This window comes from Cornus florida, unplaced genomic scaffold (genome assembly GCF_030987335.1).
Source record: "Cornus florida cultivar Cherokee Brave unplaced genomic scaffold, ASM3098733v1 CherokeeBrave_3.0.0_Hap2_Chr01, whole genome shotgun sequence".
NCBI lineage: Eukaryota > Viridiplantae > Streptophyta > Magnoliopsida > Cornales > Cornaceae > Cornus > Cornus florida.
Genome location: NW_026775571.1, coordinates 110,723,435 through 110,743,779, shown reverse-complemented (window position 1 = coordinate 110,743,779; position 20,345 = coordinate 110,723,435). Strand labels below are relative to the sequence as shown.

The 20,345-nt window shown below is 32.2% G+C and overlaps 1 protein-coding gene and 1 pseudogene across 1 annotated transcript; both read left to right on the top strand.

Annotated features, from left to right (window-relative positions):
* The first annotated feature begins 1,082 nt into the window (after positions 1 to 1,082).
* LOC132313762 (tyrosine decarboxylase-like) lies at positions 1,083 to 3,115 on the top strand. Its single transcript, XM_059812696.1, has one exon. It carries the CDS (start codon positions 1,228 to 1,230, stop codon positions 2,770 to 2,772), a length of 1,545 nt encoding a protein of 514 aa, XP_059668679.1. The 5' UTR covers positions 1,083 to 1,227; the 3' UTR covers positions 2,773 to 3,115.
* Positions 3,116 to 8,801: 5,686 nt separating this feature from the next.
* On the top strand, positions 8,802 to 11,820 carry LOC132313754 (pentatricopeptide repeat-containing protein At4g21065-like; annotated as a pseudogene).
* Positions 11,821 to 20,345: the final 8,525 nt, after the last annotated feature.

The following is a 20,345-nucleotide window of genomic DNA, read 5'->3' as shown; positions in this document are numbered from 1 at the left end:
ATCAACTACATCAGCACATTCGGATACATACATATATATTATACAATCAAAAAAATTTATTTTTATTTATGCAACTTTAGAGGAAAATTACGAGTTCCTAAACCTTAAACTCTAATATCACATGTAATCTTTAATAATTTGTGTGAAACATTAATTACAAATAACACATGAATCTCAAATCTTAGAATTTCATTATTTTTACATGTCTATAATGCATAAATAAATAATTAAATATAATACTTCGATTTGTAATTGCAAATGTTATACAGATCAAATCAAACATCGAGATCATTTCTGCTTCGTGCTAACCTGCAAGTCCAAATAATAGCCAAAGCGTGGAAATTGATTTTTCTCTCTTAGCCTTTTGTACACAAAAAAAATTATACGTATTGTTTCATCATTGTACATAATAGATGGGATATATGCACTTTTATAAAGGTAGAAATAGAACCGATTTTTCTTTAGTAACCTTAATATTCACTTTTGATCAAAATAAGAAATAAATATAAAAATACTTTTCCAATAGTTAATTATCAAAAATATAATTTATAAATTGATCAAATAATATAACATTAATTTAATTTCTATTTACTTAATTATTAATTAATAAAATATATAGCATGTTGAAATCATAAGAATTACACAATTAATAAATAATTTTACAGATACACCAACAAAGTGCAACTCCATCCGCAGCCATTTAATGTGGCTTCTGGGGTTGGTGAGATTTGTGGCTTGCAAATAAAGGTCAGCACATGGAACCGCAACAACTTATATAAATAGGGTGGGTGAGATTTGTGGCTTGCTTGCAAATCGGCACGTGCAAAAGGAATTACAGTTATTATTTGGTGTCCACACAACTTATTAAGTAAGGCATTTGAAATGAAATTGACGGGTGAAACAACTGCAGAAGAAAAGTTGTTATTTGGTGTCCAGACCCCATTAAAAGCAGGTGTGTGTCCCAATTGTGTATTTATTATTATAAATAGTCTGTAAAGAAGAGAGATTATTTGGTGTCCGGACCCCCATTAAAAGCACCTGTGTTGTCTCAGATAAAATTGAATCCAGGGACCTCAGGTAGGGGTGTACAGTACACTCTATTTAAACTCACCAATTACATCTTCAATTCCAAAGAATATAATCACATCAACTTTCAATTCTCCCAAATGCTATCATTCCGTACTTGTGCTTAGCCTAAAAATCACAAATTAATTATTCACTAGCACCATGAACCCTCTAGACCCTCAGGAATTCAGGAGACAAGGCCACATTATCATAGATTTCCTAGCCGATTACTATCAAAACATCCAAAATTACCCTGTCCGAAGCCAAGTAGAACCAGGTTATCTCCGAAAACTTTTGCCCAACTCAGCTCCAGATCACCCAGAAACTATAGAAACAATCCTCCAAGATGTGGAACACCACATCATTCCTGGCCTTACACATTGGCAAAGTCCGTACTACTTTGCTTACTTCCCATCTAGTGGGAGCATTGCTGGGTTTCTAGGTGAAATGCTTAGCACCGGATTCAATGTGGTGGGGTTCAATTGGATGTCATCGCCAGCTGCAACCGAGCTCGAGAGCATAACCATGGATTGGCTTGGCAAAATGCTAAACCTTCCCGAGTCTTTCCTTTTCTATGGTGGTGGCGGTGGTGTCCTACAAGGGACAACTTGTGAGGCCATGTTGTGCATGCTCACCGCGGCCAGAGATCAAATTTTATCCGGTGATGATGCGAGAGAAAATTTAGGAAAGCTGGTTATTTATGAATCAGATCAAACCCACTGTGCATTCAAAAAAGCAGCCAGAATTGCCGGAATCAGCCCTAGGAATTTCCGGTCCATCCCTACAACAAAAGCTACTCAATTTGGGCTATCTCCCGAGACACTCAGGTCCACAATTGTCTCAGATATTGAAGCTGGACTAACACCACTATTTCTATGTGTCACTATTGGGACTACTTCATCAACTGCAGTTGATCCATTGGGACCATTATGTGATGTTGCTAAAGAATTCGGCATTTGGGTTCACGTCGACGCTGCTTATGCCGGAAGTGTGTGTATCTGCCCGGAGTATAGGCACCACCTTAATGGCATTGAGGGTGCAAACTCATTTAGCTTTAACGCCCACAAGTGGTTCCTCACTACTTTAGATTGTTGCTGCCTTTGGGTTAAGGACCCAAGTGCCCTAACCAATGCTCTCTCAACAAATCCTGAGTACCTGAGGAACCAAGCCACAGAATCGAAGCAAGTGGTGGACTATAAAGACTGGCAAATAACATTGAGCCGGCGGTTCCGAGCATTGAAGCTTTGGCTTGTTCTAAGAAGCTATGGCATAGAAAAACTCAGAAACTTTCTAAGAGACCATTTAGAAATGGCCAAGCATTTTGAAGCGCTTGTTGGGATGGACAACAGGTTTGAGATTGTGGTGCCTAGAAATTTTGCTGTGGTGTGTTTTAGGGTTTCACCATCAGCAATATTGGGTAAGCTGAACCACAATGACGATGAAGTGAACGGTTTCAATTCAGAGTTATTGGAGTCCATCAATAAGACTGGTCGGATCTACATGACTCATGCAGTTGTAGGAGGAGTCTTTGTGATTAGGTTTGCAGTTGGTGCAACCCTTACCAAAAAGCAACACGTGGATACAACTTGGAAGTTGGTGCAGGAACATGCAAATGCCATGCATGATAAGTACGTCCTAGATCATGGATCCTCTGCTGCAGTGAACAGCGAGTATCATTCACACTGTATTGCATTGAACGGTGAATAATCCTAGCGGATCCTACTATTACAGCACCATACTGTAACAACGTACAGAGGATTCCACCTCGTACTTCCTAGGGATTTCAAAAATAAGATTGCATGCATGCAGGTTATAATGTTACAATGAAGAAGTGTTTTTTTGTTTGTGTGTGTATGTGTGAGATTGTGAGTCGATTATGTTATTGAGAAAAATAATGATTTTTCATCTTTAGAAAAAATAATAGTAATATGGGTTGCATACATTCATGTTTCAAGTTCAATTCCCTTTAGGTGCGAGCAATATTTTGGGGCCACGATCGCGGATATAGTCTGAATTTTATCCGATCCGTGTGAGAGGTTGCCTTATACGAGTGTAGTGAATTAATCAAGACAAAAATAGTAATAATAATAATTTCTCGGCCGTAGCCATCAATTGAAGACTGGGGCCCAATTATCATGGTCATATGAAGAAATGGTCTTTATGTTCTACTACATTCTAGGACAATGTTCTTTGTAAGAACTCAAGCTTATCTGATGATATTTGGAGGCCCATAATTATCAGAAGTGATTTCCAACCGTCTCGGACGTTTCCAAGTTTCAATAATTATCAAAAGTGATTTCTAACCGTCTCGGACTTTTCCAAGTTTGAAGTTTTTAAACATCATTGCTGGAAATAGGGTATACAATGTCAATGCAGCTGGGCTCATTGTGACTTGTGTCAATTTCGGCTTTATGATGCCATTCTGTTCTGTCTCGTGGATTAGTTGTTTACAGATTTGTGGGGAAATATCTATTTTTCACCCCCTAAGTGCGAATTGGCGCTGAGAGAGAATTTTTTTTTAATTTATTAATTTAATTTTTTACTTCCCGAATTCGCAATGATTTCTTGTTATTATATTATATATGGATAATTACACATAACATTTTACATTTATTATATTATATCTTGACAATTAGATGTGACATTTTTTAGATATTATTGTATATATTTGTGTTCACCATTTGTTTCTCTTCACTAGCTTTGTGTATGAACCAAAACAATTAAACACTCTATTTAGAATTGCTACTCAATTTACCAGGAGGGATATATGCTGATGATACCTTCTTTTAAATCGGTGCCATTTATTATACACCCACGAGTGACCCAATTATCTGTGGGTCTCACTCCAAGGCATTCAAATGGTATTGGGTTAATTGCTTGACCTCCTTAACACATCGGTTTAAAAATCATTATGATGTGCTAAATTATGTAAAAAAAGTTGAACTCAAACTAGACATTAATTTGATACAGTAGGTATTTAGTAATTAATGAGTTTGATTGCATGTGTTTGCAAAGTCATGTCATCGTACAAGGTACTATATGTGGGCTGTGTTTTAGTGAAGTTTCTTGTTGCCATGTCTGTCAGTTGAGCTGGAGACATTCAACAGGTCCCAGCACAGATACTTGTAGGTCTTTACACTTACAAAGACTAAATTATAACTAAAGTTTGCAGTCGCAATACGAACGCAATATAAAAGAATTGGGCCTATATCAATCAAAGTTTGTAATTGTGGTATTGGTGGTTAAAGTATTGATCGCAGTTGCAATGTAACGGATTCGAATCCATAGCGGCCTTAAGTAACAGAATACTACAATGAGAAGAATAATGATTTCTCAGCAGAAGCCTTCAATTGAAGACTATGAGCCATTATCATGGTTATTTTAAGAAATGGTCTTTGTGTTCTACTACATTCAAGTACAATGTTCTTTGTCTAAATATTTGGCAAATAATGATTTGGTAAGAGCTGAAGCTTATCTTAATTATGGAGAATACCAATTTCTGATTTAGAATTGGCTAGTTATGGAGAAGACATTGTTGTTGTGAAATTTATATGTACCACTCGCAAGTGCACGAATATTTGCAGATAGGGTTATTTGTAAGGGTGTCGTATCCAAGGGACTTGTGTAAATTAAGTTTGTTAACAGATTTCTTAAATTCCAAATTAACTTGAAAGTAGGATAATCGAGTTGTGATGATTAGTTCTAAATTTACTGAGTAGAAAAATAAAATAAACTAAAGAACAATGATTAAATATGATGTAGAAAATAGAGTGAGAACTAGAGGAATGACTTCACCACTAACGTCGCACCACCAGTTAATTGCATCAATTTGTTGAAGATATATTGTATAACATGCATAGGGAATTAATCATGACTACAAGTACATATTAATTCAGTTAGAAAATAATATAATTTAAAACTAAGCATGGGTTATTTTCGATTGATATAAACCATCTACCTTACTACTTTACTCTAGGGTGCAGTATGGTCTATCTTTTCTAGGCATAATCCATCAAATCTCTAACATTATATTTAGAGAAATACCATCGTGTAATCATCTCATTTACAACTATAAGAAGTGAATGAGTTGTATTCAATTACAAGATTAAAATATATAAGACAAGATAAAAAAATATTTGTGATTGAATTAAAACTCTAAAACCGATTCCTATTTAAAAGTCAATTAAAAATCTTATAGATTACAAAATCATGCACGATAAAAGTTGTTTTCCAATAAATAAATACAATCAAACCAGTATGCTAAGTTAGGGCTACATCACAACCCTAGCAAAACGTTTAACCATGCATGACTGGAGTGGAATTCTTTATGGTTGAGGAAGACATCTTTACCGCCATGGATCGATCTTTCTTTCTTCTGAGAATGCTTATCCTCTGATCTCAGCCTCAAGCTCCTCTATATGATGATTCAATGTTATAGAGGACTCCCATTAAATAATAAAAGATCAGTCCTAAAGTTCACTTTTTCATATAGAAGACATACATAGAAATTCTGCAAAATAAGGACTCCAAAATCCGTACAAACTTCCAGCCCAATTTTGACAAGGTAAATAGCTATTTTATAGAATCTTGGTAAAATATAAAATTGTAGCTCTTCGAATTTTCTTTTAATCTGCGCCAGAATTTAGCTATTTTGATACTCGAGGAGAGAGATAAAACCAGATTACCAAAACTGATTCAAGTTACCAACTTAGGCGAAAGTTTCCTTTTTGGAGAAGGATTTTTCATTTTCTTCTTCTTTCCATTCTCATCAACTTGTGGCTTCTTTTGGACTATTTTCTAAGTATAACTAGATTTGGATCTTCAACATTGCTCAGTCCCACGAAATGTCATCTTTTAAATCTCAGAATCACTGGTTTTGACTGATTTTACAATTAAAGTCCTGAAATAAATAAAACAATTTAAAATCACAAATAAATTGTTATTAAGAAAATAAAACATGCAAGTAAAATGGTTAAAATGTATAACATTCAGCGCCTAACAATTGTTACTACAATGTCAACGGTGAATTAGTTCTCAACAGATTAGGGGGGGAAATGTCCACATACATCACATTATAATAAATTCAGACAATCTCATCGAGCTCTCAATCTTTGCTAAGAGCGAATTCTTTCCCAATTCAATTATTCAATTTTGTTACTCTACGAATTCTATTTGTCAATCTCTGAATATGAATAATTTTGATTCCTTTTGTTTCGACGAAAAATATTTTTCTTGAAAAAGATTTTTCTTTTTCAAGTAAAATGTTTCTTTATTTTTGCTTTTTCGGTATTAGACAAAGGTGTAGGTTGAGATTGAGTTAATCGTACAGAATATAAAAAATAACTTACCAAAAATTTATAAATAAATTATTTTTGTTATATTTTAATATATTTTTTATTAGTATATATTTTACGATAATCAAGCACAAGAAAAATAAAAAAATTTTGAAAAATGATTAGGTTTGCAGTTGGTGCAATCCTTACCAAATATCAACATGTGGATACAACTTGGAAGTTGGTGTAGGAACATGCAAATGCCACGCATGATAAGTACGACCTAGATCATATGGATCCTCTGCTGCAGTGGACAGCGAGGATCATTCACACAGTATTGCAGTGGATGGTGAATAATCCTAGCGGTTCCTACTATTATAGCACCATATTGCAACAACAGAGAATCCCACCTCGTACATCCTAGGAATTTCAAAAATAAGATTGCATGCATGCAAGTTATAATGTTACTATGAAGAAGTGTTATTTTGTGTTTGTGTGCTCTTCTTTTTTCTTTTTCTTTTTTTTTTTTTTTTTTTATCCTTTTTGTTTTAAGAAATAGTTAGCCGATTATGTTATTAAGAGAATAATGATTTTTCATTTTTCAAAATAATAATGATAATAATTTGTGGGCCGAAGCCTTCAATTGAAGACTGGACCCAATTATCATGCTTATATAAAGAAATGGTCTTTATGTTTTACTACATTCTAGTACAATGTTCTTTGCAAGAGCTCAAGCTTATCTAATGATAATTAGAGGCCCATAATTATCAGAAGTGATGTCTAACCGTCTGGGACATTTCCAAGTTTCAAGTTTTTAAACATCATTGCTGGAAATAGGGTATACAATGTCAATGTAGCTGGGCTCATTGTGACTTCTGTCAATTTCGGCTTTATGATGGAATTCTGCAATTTCGGCTCATCGTGACTTGTGAATATCTATCTTTACAAATTAGTGGGGGAAGTATCTATCTTCACGCTCCAAGTGCGAATTGGCGGTTGGAGTGGCAAAAATTGACACTATTTGCTAACACGATTCGAACACGATACAAGTTAAACGGATTTGGATTAATTTTAAACGGATTCGGATCATAAACGGGTCGACACGATTAACCCGTTTAGTTAATCGTGTCGTGTTTGAATTGATAGGTTTAACCCATGTAACCTATTTATACACGTTTAACTATATATATCGTAAGTAAATTTCTATTTAAGTTCTAAAAATATTATATAAATTTGTGTCTTATAATTTGATTTTTTGTAAACTAGAAACTATTTAGTAATTTGGTTGATGAACTTATATATTTTTTAATATTTATTATTTTATTAAGTATTATTAATAATTTAAACAATATAATTTAATTTTTTTTTTAAATAGGTCAAATGGGTTACGTGTTGAGAGTTATTGACATGATTATTAAACAGATTGTATTCGAGTTGAGCTGTTTAATATAATATTTTAAAATTAATACGACACAATTATGATCTGTGAATACAAATTACCACCTCTAATTAACAATGTGAGAGAATTTTTTTCTTAATTTATTAATTCAATTTTTTACTTCCCCATTTCGTAATGATTTCTTGTTATTGTATTATTTATAATGACATATAACATTTTACATTTATTATATTACTCCGTATATCTGATCACTTAGATGTGAAGTTTTTTTGGCAACCAATCTCCTTCAGTAGCGAGCTTTCAAAAAAATTTACTAGGTAGTTCAAATATAATGCGGGCCGAGACCCACACTATAAAGGGGCATGGTAAAGGGGCATGGCCCATGCATAAAGACATCAAACTCGTAACAATACCACACTTGTTCTTAGTCAAAACGTCGGTAAAGGTATAAACTATTTAATTTGTTAATCCTATATTTTTATAAGAGGTTACCATAGAAGTTTTTATAATTCAAAATGGATGTATAAACAAGTGTGGTGCAGCACCAGCTGTTGGTAGTTTTTTATAATTCGAAACTCGTGTTTGAGCTTGGCACTATTTTTCTCTTATCTATCAACTAATCATTAATTCTTAACATTTCTTGTCCTAAAAATATAAATAAATAAATAAAATCTGCGTGGAACAAGAAACAGGCTAATTGAATACAGTTTAGTTTTTGGTTTTCTAAAATTAATCCATGATTGAGTTTTAGTGCTTTATTTGTTAGGGAGTTTCAAAACCATGTCTCAGCCCTAATAAATTTCCTCACATTCCTCCTTGACTTTTCAAGGAAATAGCTACAAATTTTTTTTTTAATTTTATTTCGTCTGTTATTTCCAAGACCAAGGAGATGCTCAAGAATCACTGCAAAAAAACATGTTTAATAGATTTATTTATTTATTATTATTATTTAGAACCGTTTAATATTCTTTTGCACAGGGCTTTCGTTTATTTTTCTTTAAGAAATATTAATTGATCAAAGTCATTCTTAGTCACAAGTGCTTTCATATGTATATTTATTATTTAAAGAATGAGAAACTTTTATACAAATATGTGTGGTTCTTGCTTTCATTGTAAATCGAAAAAAAAAACTATATGTTAACTCAAAAGACAAACCCACTTATACTTGACTTGGAAAGTAGAAACATGATCTGATTTGAACTCAAAGCAACTCTCCTTCAACACCTTCTTTCCAGATTCTCACTTCACATTTTCTACGTCAACTTAATGCTAACCTGCGCCTCCTCCAAATTCAAACTTAATTAAGCAGATCCATGCATTCTCTGTTAGACATGGTGTTCCTCTCTCCAGCCCAGACATGGGCAAACACCTCATCTTCATCATTGTGTCCCTTTCAGGACCCATGTCCTATGCTCACCAAATCTTTTCCCAAATCCTAAACCCTAATATATTCACTTGGAACACCATGATCAGGGGTTATGCTGAGAATGAAAACCCAACGCCAGCCATTGACATTTACAACAAAATGCATGTATCTTCTATTGAGCCTGACACACACACATACCCTTTTCTTCTGAAAGCCATTGCCAAGTTATTGGCTGTTAGGGAGGGTGAGAAAGTACATTCAATTGCTTTAAGAAATGGTTATGAGTCGCTAGTCTTTGTTCAGAACACCTTGGTTCATATGTATGCTGCCTGTGGGCAAGCCGAGAGTGCACACAAGTTGTTTGAGTTAATGCCTGAAAAGAATCTTGTAACTTGGAATTCTGTAATTAATGGGTTGCACTCAATGGAAGGCCTAACGAGGCTTTGACCCTTTATAGGGAAATGGGTTTGGAGGGTGTTGAACCAGATGGGTTTACCATGGTTAGTTTGCTCTCTGCTTGTGTTGAGCTTGGGGCTTTGGCATTGGGTAGGAGGGCCCATGTGTACATGTTGAAGGTTGGATTGAATGAGAATTTGCACGCTGCAAATGCCCTTTTGGATTTCTATGCAAAGTGTGGGAGCATTAGAGAGGCACAAAAGGCTTTTGATAAGATGGGGGGAAAGAGTGTGGTGTCTTGGACTTCTTTGATTGTTGGGCTGGCTGTTAATGGATTTGGTAATGAAGCGCTTAAGCTTTTCAAGGAGATGGAGAAACTGGGATTGGTGCCTACTGAGATCACTTTTGTTGGCGTATTGTATGCTTGTAGTCATTGTGGCATGGTGGATGAAGGGTTTGCTTACTTTAAGAGGATGAAAGAGGAATTTGACATTGTGCCCAAGATAGAACATTATGGTTGCATGGTGGATTTGTTGGGTAGGGCAGGTTTAGTGAAGAAGGCATTTGAATTTGTTCAAAGCATGCCATTACGGCCTAATGCTGTCATTTGGAGGACCTTATTAGGAGCATGCACTATACATGGGCATTTGGCTTTGGGGAGGTTGCAAGAGCTCAACTTCTACAATTAGAGCCTAAACATAGTGGGATTACGTGCTCCTTTCCAACCTCTATGCATCAGAGCAGCGTTGGTCATAGGTGCAAAAGGTGAGGAGGACAATGTTGAGGGAAGGTGTGAAGAAAACTCCAGGGTATAGCCTTGTTGAGTTGGGCAACTGTGTCCATGAATTTGTAATGGGAGATAGATCTCATTTCCAAAGTGAGGAAATATATGCAATGCTAGCGGAGATGACAAAGTTGTTGAAATTGGAAGGGTACATGCCTCATACATCAAATGTTCTTGCAGACATAGAGGAAGAGGAAAAGGACTGCGTTGTCTTATCGTAGTGAGAAGATTGCAATTGCATTCATGCTCATTAACACGCCACCAGGGACCCCAATTCGAGTTGTGAAAAACTTGAGGGTGTGTGCAGATTGCCACCTTGCAATAAAACTCATATCCAAAGTATTTGTTAGAGAGATTGTTGTGAGGGGTTGAAGTCGATTTCATCATTTTAAAGAAGGATCTTGTTCCTGTAGGGATTATTGGTAAAGTTTCAGATGGTTGCTAATTATGAATTAAGTTATGTGTTTTGCTATTTTCATTTGTACCAAGAACAGGGTGGTTACTTTCTCAAAAACAAAAAATAAAAAATAAAAAATCTTACTCCATCAATCTATAGCATTCATCTCAATTCTGTTGTGTTGTTCAGCACTGACAGATGCAAAGTGGTAACAGAAGTCTGGATATAGTTTTCGGTTTGATGGAACTAAGTGAATAATCGATTGTTTTATTAACTTGATATATTGAATTCCAGGAAACTGTTTCTGAATTTGAGATGCTATTTGGATAAACACTATTGAAGAATTGAGGTTCCACTTTTACCCATATCATTGCATTAATACAAGAGAATCTGAGGATGCAGAAGAACTTTCAAGGATTTCTAATCATGATAATGTTAAATATTTGCAATTTATTATTTCCCAGAGTCCTGAAACATTATATGAATCTTTTCTGCTCTTTGAATTTATTATTTCTCAGATTCCTGAATCTTCTTTATATGATATTGTTTCAGCTCTGTTTTTTTTTTTTTTTCTCAGTTTCCTATTGGTGTTACAGGGATTCAGGCTTGCATGAAAGCCATGGAACCTGTTGATGAGGAGCATTATAAAATTGGTGTTTGCTTTCATGGGATCAGGTATGGATCTCAACTTGGTAGACTAATGCTTGTAAACAAGTTCATTAATTTCCCATATTGAATTTTCATAAAAGATTAATAATTCAATCACTTTTAATAGAAAAGCATATAGATAGCAAGTTAGGGAGAGAGGTAATTCATTATATGTTTTAACTATACTTTTGCCATCATGCAAGTCTGTATAATTGATTCTTTGCCTCTATTGTTTGCTTGATTCTGGTTATATTGTGTTAAACCCTAGATTCAGGTATCCGATTCTCTCTAGTTCTTTCATTACATTGATTTTCATTTTATGTTCTCATGGTGATGTTTTACTGTTCTTATTGATTATAAGTTTTTTTTTTTTTTTTTAAATAAAAAATAAAAAAATAAATCAGTGCTTTGTCTCATAAGTAATATTTAAACACATTAAAATGATCTAAACACAATATTTTGGAGTCCCATCCATTGGTTATCAGAAGTCAATCCTACGACTACTGCTTTGAAATTATTGTATATAAACTTTTTATTTTTCTCACTACTTTTTTTGATATTTGATATTTAAAAAATTAGTATGAAATTTCAATTTTTTCCAGAAGTCAATTGCATAGCATATTTCTTCCTTTTCAATGCACTTAGATCATATATTCAACGCAATATTTTAAGATTTTTAACACACTTAATTCCTCTTTTCAATTCATTATATCTAAAACACTTAATTCTTGATTCATAATTCTAACAATTAGATTTTTTTTCTTTTTTTTTTCCTTTGTTTTTTTTTTTTTTTTTTTTTTTTAAGGGTGTGTACAGTTAGATGAAAATTAATTGTGAAAAATGAATTGAAGGAAAAGAAAATAAAGTTTCCACCATACATTTAGTTAGAATGAAAACTTTTTTAGAAAATTGTGAGAAAATAAATTTTGTTAGTTTGCAGAGTAGGAAAGGGGGAAAAAAAAATGATTGTACTGTCCAAAACTACCCTTGTAATATCAAAAATTAAATTGATAAAAGAATTTGTGTTGGATCAAACCATAAATCAAAATTTGTCATTGCTGCTGTTGTTGCCGTGGATAATAGTATTCCGAACTTGTATGGGGCACTGAAATTCCTTTACTAAAAATATTGTCATATTATTATTCTTATTATTTTGACAATTACAATTTATATAATGGGTTGTACAACTTTGAAGAAATTTAATAGTATTAGGTTTGTTTCACTAAAGGTTTGTTTCAATTATAATGATCAATAGAATTTTACATATACTATGCAATAACAAAGTGGTTTCCTTTTTTAATTCAACTAGAATTATAAATAACTATTTAAAATATGGGTATGGTACGAATTAAAATTATAAATGTATCACTTTGGGCGATAAACAAATGTTTTGGGGAAAATTTGACAACTTTCTGGAATCCTAGTTTCCTAAAAAATTTCCTCACAAAATTTTCAAATTTTTACCATTTCTTTTCATTTCCTACTACGTACCCCAAGCAAAATCTCATTGCCAAAACGCCACAATTACGAAGTAGGGAGTGGCAAAACTCTCAGGAACAATGTTCAAGTAAATTAAATACACTTGTGTTGCATTTGCGAGAACCGAATAGATGCTACCAAACATAACATTATTTTTAAATATCAACACTCACAGAAAGCTGGGCAAGGAGGGGTGATTTTTTGTCATGAAAAATTCGCAAATAATAGAAACTCTGAAAAATAGTGCATGTAATTTTATTAATACACAAAAAGTAATACAAAAAAGAAATTCATAATACATTCAGTAAAGGAAATAATGCATCACTTCATTCATTGAGATGAAACATATATAAAACATGAATTTACAATATCAATATAAAAGATGCAACATTTGCAAATTTAACACAATATCAATCATGTAGAATTGAACACGACATGAATATAATAATGAGATGTAAAGCTTTACTAATATGAATAATCTCAATAATAGAAATTAAGGAAAAACAACAATAATAAAATAGGTTAGAAAGAGTTCGCCTGATTGTAGAGACATGTATAAACACATCGATTTAAAATTGATAGTCCTCCTCTTCATGCGGGTATTGGCGAAATTAGTCAGCTCCAAGATACAACCTAATCAGCTCACAAGTGCACCACATGAATATTATGTTCAAGTATATATGTGACTCATTGCTCATAAACTTGATAATAAACATCTAACCTTTTTTTTTTTTTTTAATAATGTAAATAATGTAATGATTATGGTAAGATAAATAGAGAATTTAGATACAATTATATCGTGAATATAAATATAATAAATTATTATTGTTTAATACAGTAGTATTTAATATAATATAACTTAATATATTCCAACAGATTTAAGGTCAGGAGGTTGAGGTTTAAACGGAACCATTTCAGCACAGTTTGACACCTGGGCAATCAGGGATTTTTCTAACACGAGGAGGATTATTTTTGATAAAAGGGTCTAAATCTCCGTAATTATTTCTGTTTGATTTTCTTTCAATTAAAAAAGCCATATCAAGCTGTTTTATTTTTTTCTCTTCTTTTATTTTTTTGTTCATTTCGCTTTCAACCTCAGGTTTGGCGTGATCAGCATCTTTTCCATTACCATGAAGAAATAAGAGAGAGAGAACAAAGAGAAGAAGGATGAATCTGGAAAAGATCATCGTCATGAAGATTAATCCTCTTTGTTATAAGTTCTCACCAAAATTACTCCTCTTTTTTTTCCAACACTCTTTATCTCTATCTATACTTGCAATAAGGTACTTTTAGGGCTGAAAATAATTTCTAAATAGCTAAAGTCTTCTAGCCTAGTTGGTAAGATGTCTCTCATTGACTTTTGGAGCGCATGAGTTCGAGTCTTGAATTTGCTAAGTATGTCTATATACGCTGGAAATAATGTGTATGGTTGAATTTGCTAAGTATGTTTATCCAATTCCCGAATCCCAATTCAATTTCCAGTAGGTGAATGATAATGATTATCTGCCATTGGCAAACGGTTTGTAAGTGAGTAGTGGTTGGGACTCAAACATGGGTCATGCATCAGCAATCAAGTGGATATGGGCTAGGGATGGCAACTGGGCGGGTTTAGAGCGAGTTTCCCTAAATCCCGTCCCGTCCTGCCCCTTTTAATTTTTGTCAAGTCCATGCCCGCTCCGAGACCTGCTCCGAGTTGGATTTTCATGTCCAGCCCCGCCCCGTTGGGAAATACTGTGCCCCCATGCCCGCCCCGTTAACAAATTTTTTTCTCTCACTTTTTGGAACTTAAGTTCCTGCTATATGTGGAAAGATTGAGAATGGCACAACATAAATGAAATTATGTATCCCAACAAAAATAAGAGAACATAATAAATAAAAATAAAAGTTTAATACAACTAAATCACAAGAAGTTCTAAACTCTAACTTCCACTATAACTAAAACAAAAACAAAAACAAATTTAATACCAAGTTTACATCCCAAATTAGGATTGTAAGAGATGGGTAACTGGGTAAGTCGCTAAAATAAGTTATTAATATTATATATATATTAAATATAGTTATATGCTTAGCGGGGCGGGGCCCCTAGGATATGTATACTGAACCCTTACCCGCCCCGTGACCCTCTACGGGTACAAAATTTGTATCCATGCCCGCTCCAATGGTATAAAAAGTGTTCCCATATCCGTTATAAACGGGGCGGGACGGGGCGGGACTCCGGCGGGGCGGTAAAAATTGACATCCCTAATGTAGGCGGATCAGAAATATATTTTGGGGTTGATTAATATATTTTGGGGGTGCAATAGTAGTACTACTAATTTTTTTATTTATTTTTTTTGGTTGGGTATAAAATTACTTATAGTAAAAATAAATTTTATTTTATTTTATTTTATTTTATTTTTGGGCGGCTCAAGCCCACCAGAGCCCACCTTACATCTGCCCTTATATGGGGAGCCATTTGGATCTTCGTTTGGGTGGACAAGTCGGCCACCTTAACATTTTTCTTTATAAATAAAAATAAATAATGCAAAACAAAATCAAATGAACTTAGGGTGTGTTTAGTAACGTTTTCGTTTTCTGTTTTGCAGTCTCAAGAAAGCGGAAATATAATTTTATTTTTTTGAATGACAATAAAAAAACAAAAATGACATTTATTAACACTTGTTGTTGTCACATTTTTTAACGCAAAAAACAATAACAATATTTAATAATATATATTCGTTACATATGTACACAATATTTTTTAATTATTTTATTTTATTTTTAATTCTTTTCATTAGTATAAAAAAAATCTTAAATATGTATGCAATTCAATTATATCACAAATATTAAAAATACCCAATACAAGATGATAAAATATACTATTCAATTTAAAATCACAAATCTTAATAACACCCAATCCATAAATGCAAAATAATATATATTAGGACAAAAGCACTCTCACTAATTATATATATAAATGCATTTATTATATAATATATAATAGATTTAACATCTAGTATATTATAATATATAAAAAATGTTAAATAATATACCTATAATATATTATAGATATGGTATATAAAGTAGTAATATATTATATCTGTTGCTTAATAATTTAATAATATTATAATAAATATATAATAAATCATTTTTTTTGTTCCAAAAAATAATTCACACTATTATATAATATACTAGTATTATATTTTAAATATATATTTTTGTTAAATAAAAAATAATTTATAATAATATATTATATATTAAAAATATAACTTTTATTAGTATTTAATATGTAGAATTAGTAAATAATATGAATAACATACATTTTATTTGAAATAAAATGTGTATGTGTAATAATAATAGTGAAAACGTTTTTACTCAACAATGTCGAAAATATGAGAAATATATATATATATATATATTTTTAATGTTTCCTCCTTTTCTCACAGAAATGAAAATATTTTCTGTTATAGAAAAACAAAAACATATTATTAAACATGATTTTTGTTTTTGTTTTGCCTTTTTAGGAGTTTGACAAAAGAAAACATAAAATAGTTTCCATTACTAAATGCAGCCTTAGCTATTTAATTCAAGAAAAAAAAAATGCATCAAATAGCTAAATTTGTTTGAATTGCTTCTATGGTACATGGTTTTAAAAACATTCAAGTAAAAAGGGTATATTAGAAATATTTTAAGAGTAGCACATTGAATATTAAATTAGAATTTATACATGAACTATGTTCAAACTTTCCATATATGTTTTAAAGTGCAATAGCCTCTCCCAAGGTTTGAGGTTTGGTCTAATTGTAAGTAAACTCGAACAAAAGTTAAAAAGTTTAAAGTGAATTTACTCAATTACCCTTATTATTATATTGTTAAAAAGTTAAAAATATATAAGAATTGCAAATGACTACACTTTTTTTTTTTTTTTTTTTCTTTTTCGTGATTGGTACTCACACACATTTGTCTTCACTAAAGCTTAAATTCCTGATTTTTCTTTGGAAAGTAAGGACCTCCTTTTTCTAATAGAAAAATTCCCCTTTATCTTCTGATTTCAAAGTCTTCTTCACCAACCTTTCAGATTTTTTTCTCTTCACCCATCAAGTTCATCATCCCTTCAGATCGAAATAGATCATCTAATATAAGGATTTAACAAGGAAAAAAAAAGTTTGGTGTCCAGAGGTTAAATCTTAGGTTGAATATTGGCGGTGAAGGTATTCTAGAGAAGAGGGTTTGTTGCGACGGAGATGAAGGTTTGGTGCAATGGCCATGTAGGTCTTTTGGAGAAGAGGATTTGTTGCGATGGCAATGGAGAAGAGACGGTTATATCTAAAGAGTTTGACGGCGGTAATGGTCTTTGTCCCTTCCGGCGTGTCTCTATTGGCATCCGACAACTTCCGTTTCTATTTTCGTTGCAATATCATTGTGAAACGACTTAATTCTTTACATTTGATTACATTTTTTGTCGGAACAAAAATGAAGACTGTAGCTGAAACATGCCAGAGTTGTTAGGCCTTCACGGTTTGGATCAAGGTGACTAACAGAAGGTTGTCGTTGAGCTTTCACTGGTTGAGTCTTCCGTGTTGGATCACCGACCAAGTAGAACAATGAAGCTCTCGTTTTTTTCTTTTCTTTTCTTTTCTTTTTTTTTTTTTTTTTTTCCCCAGATGTAGCATAATGATGGATCTTTTTCGGTTGGATTAGAAAGGGAAAGGAATCATCTCCTTTGCGCCTCTCACTAGAAAGTGTCCAGTGAGGGGTTAAATGGCTGATGTGGCACTTTTGTGAAATGTATATTTACTTATGTTAGTTTATATTCTGTACATCCAAGTTCTTTATACTCTGTACCTGTACTTGTATTTCACTTTCAATTTGAAATTCCCTCCAAAACGAAAGTTGAGATTGGAGCCAAAACTGCTATATATAGTCAATCTGAAATATCCCTCTCATTTCTGAAGTATGCAAACTGAACTCCTTCATTAAATGTAACCGAGAAAGAAGGCAACCAAGAACTAGACATAGATTTTGGAGAATAAGAAGCTGAACTTAGGACGTTTTGTGGAAGACAAAGGATCTCTATTCAAAGAATCTCCGTTTGAAAAAATCACCATACATTCCGGCGAAAAGCTGAAGCTCAGATCATCCGGTCTGGCGAGAAGCTGAAGCTCCGATCATCCAGTTCGGCGTAATTTATACATCTTCTTTATGCACCGTATTATTATATCTTTCCAAAATCATAATTTTCAATTTCTCCCCAAAAGGAAAGTTGACCTTCCCCAAAACTTTGCTACATATACTATGTAGTCTGAAATATCAAATAGGAAATCTCTTTCTAAAATTTGAAATCCGGTGAAGAAACTCTCCCCAAAACTCTACTATTTATGTTTATGTGTAAAAAAACTCTCTTGGTGAAGGTCGAAGAGGCATAGCAAACAAAATGAGGTCTAGTCGGAAAAATCACCATATATTCTGACGATAAGCTAAAATTTTCGAAAATGAGAGATTCCCTCAAAATATTTTCGACAATCCGGCGAGAAACTAAAGTTCCAATCATTATAAGTATTAGGTTATTATTTTGAATTTCTTGTAACTTTATTCATAATGATATATCAAAGTTTATTTTATATGGCGGCAATCCAATGGTGATTATTGGTAATCAAAAAATTTGGAGACTAGATTCATCACCTACTTTTTGTAACGGCAAACAAATCAATTTAATATGCTCATAACTTATTTAAGTATGTATCATATATGAATTGCTTATTGCATCAACATATTTTCCTAACACGTTAAAAAAATTAACTTCGACAACTTAATTTCACAATTCCAAAATTAATAATAAGAGTCACAAATACTTTCAATATATATGTAGGAAGATTTGCATATTTCATCACCTACTTTTTGTAACAACATACAAAAGTTGGAGAGATCAAATTATTATTATCACAACTTTTTTTAAACATGTATCATGTACGAATTGCATATAGGATCAACATATTTTTCTAACACGTTAAAAAAAAATTAACTTCCATATCAAATTATTATTATCATAACTTTTTTAAACATGTATCATGTATGAATTGCATATAGTATCAATATATTTTCCTAAATTAATAATAAGAATCACAAATACTTTCAGCATATATGTAGGAAGATTTGCATATTCTATTACTTACTTTTTATAACAGCATACAATACAAAAGTTGGAGAGATTAAATTATTATTATCACAACTTTTTTAATCATGTATCATATATGAATTGCATATAGCATCAACATATTTTCCTAACACGTTAAAAAAATTAAATTTCACAACTCAATTTCACAATTCCTAAATTAATAATAAGAACCACAAATATTTTCAACATATATGTAGGAAGATTTGCATATTCCACAACCTACTTTTTGTAACAACATATAATACAAAAGTTGGAGAGACCAAATTATTATTATCACAACTTTTTTAAACATGTATCACGTATGAATTGCATATAGCATCAACATATTTTTCTAAGACGTTAAAAAAATTAACTTCCACAACTCTAAAATTTATATAATTATTCAATTATTTCAAAACCCTAAAATCTCAAATAAATTTATATTTGAATACTGAACTGTACCGATACATAATCAATGTTTAAGATTTGTAATTTTACTGAAAATGAATGGAATAGAATATTTTTGTGTATAATATATTGTTATACATATATTTGGATACTGAACTGTAATTTGTATATATATTTTTGTGTATATATATAATGTATAATGGTATGTTGTATGGAGATTTGTAATTTCACTCAAAAGGAATGGAATAATATATTTTGTATATAATATATTGTTATACATATATTTGGATACTAAATTGTACCGATATATTTTTATATTTAAGATTTGTATATATATATTTGTATATATATAATGTATAAGTGTATATTGTATTGAGATTTGTAATTTTACTGAAAAGGAGTAAAATATTTTTGTATATAATATATTTTTGTATACAAGATTTATATAAGATTTGTATATAGATAATGTATAAGTGTATGTTGCAGATTGTACTTATTATTTGGCTGCTGTATTAATACATGTGATAAAAAAAGAGTGCATCACTAACTTTGTTGACTATGTTGCTGACTGGGTGCTGAGTTGTCGTGTGTTAGGTGGTGATGTGACAAAAAGGGCTGAGGTGGTTTGATCTCAGCCCTTGGATTCTCATTGGACAGAGTCAGTGAGAGGTGCACTAGAGCAAATTTGGATCCATTAGAAAGTAGGTAATTTGAATTGTTTGAATTGGGGATTTGAATAAATTAGGCATAAAGCAAATATATTGATATATCAAATTTCTATGTATAAAGCAAATTATTCAAAAAAAAAAAATTCCTTACCAGTTTTCTATACAGAAATTTCTATACTGGTATATATTATATATTTAGTAACACTGAAATAAAGCAAAGTTTTAGCCATTCCCTATTATCCTTTGCTGCTTCTGTGAATTAGATGTGTGTATTACTTTGGTATGTGACCTTTTTGGAAAAAACCTGAACAATAATGGCGCCAATGACA

What these genes read in the sequence shown, in the direction of transcription:
- LOC132313762 (XM_059812696.1), top strand. Translation starts at nt 1,228, where the DNA reads ATGAACCCTCTAGACCCTCAGGAATTCAGGAGACAAGGCCACATTATC.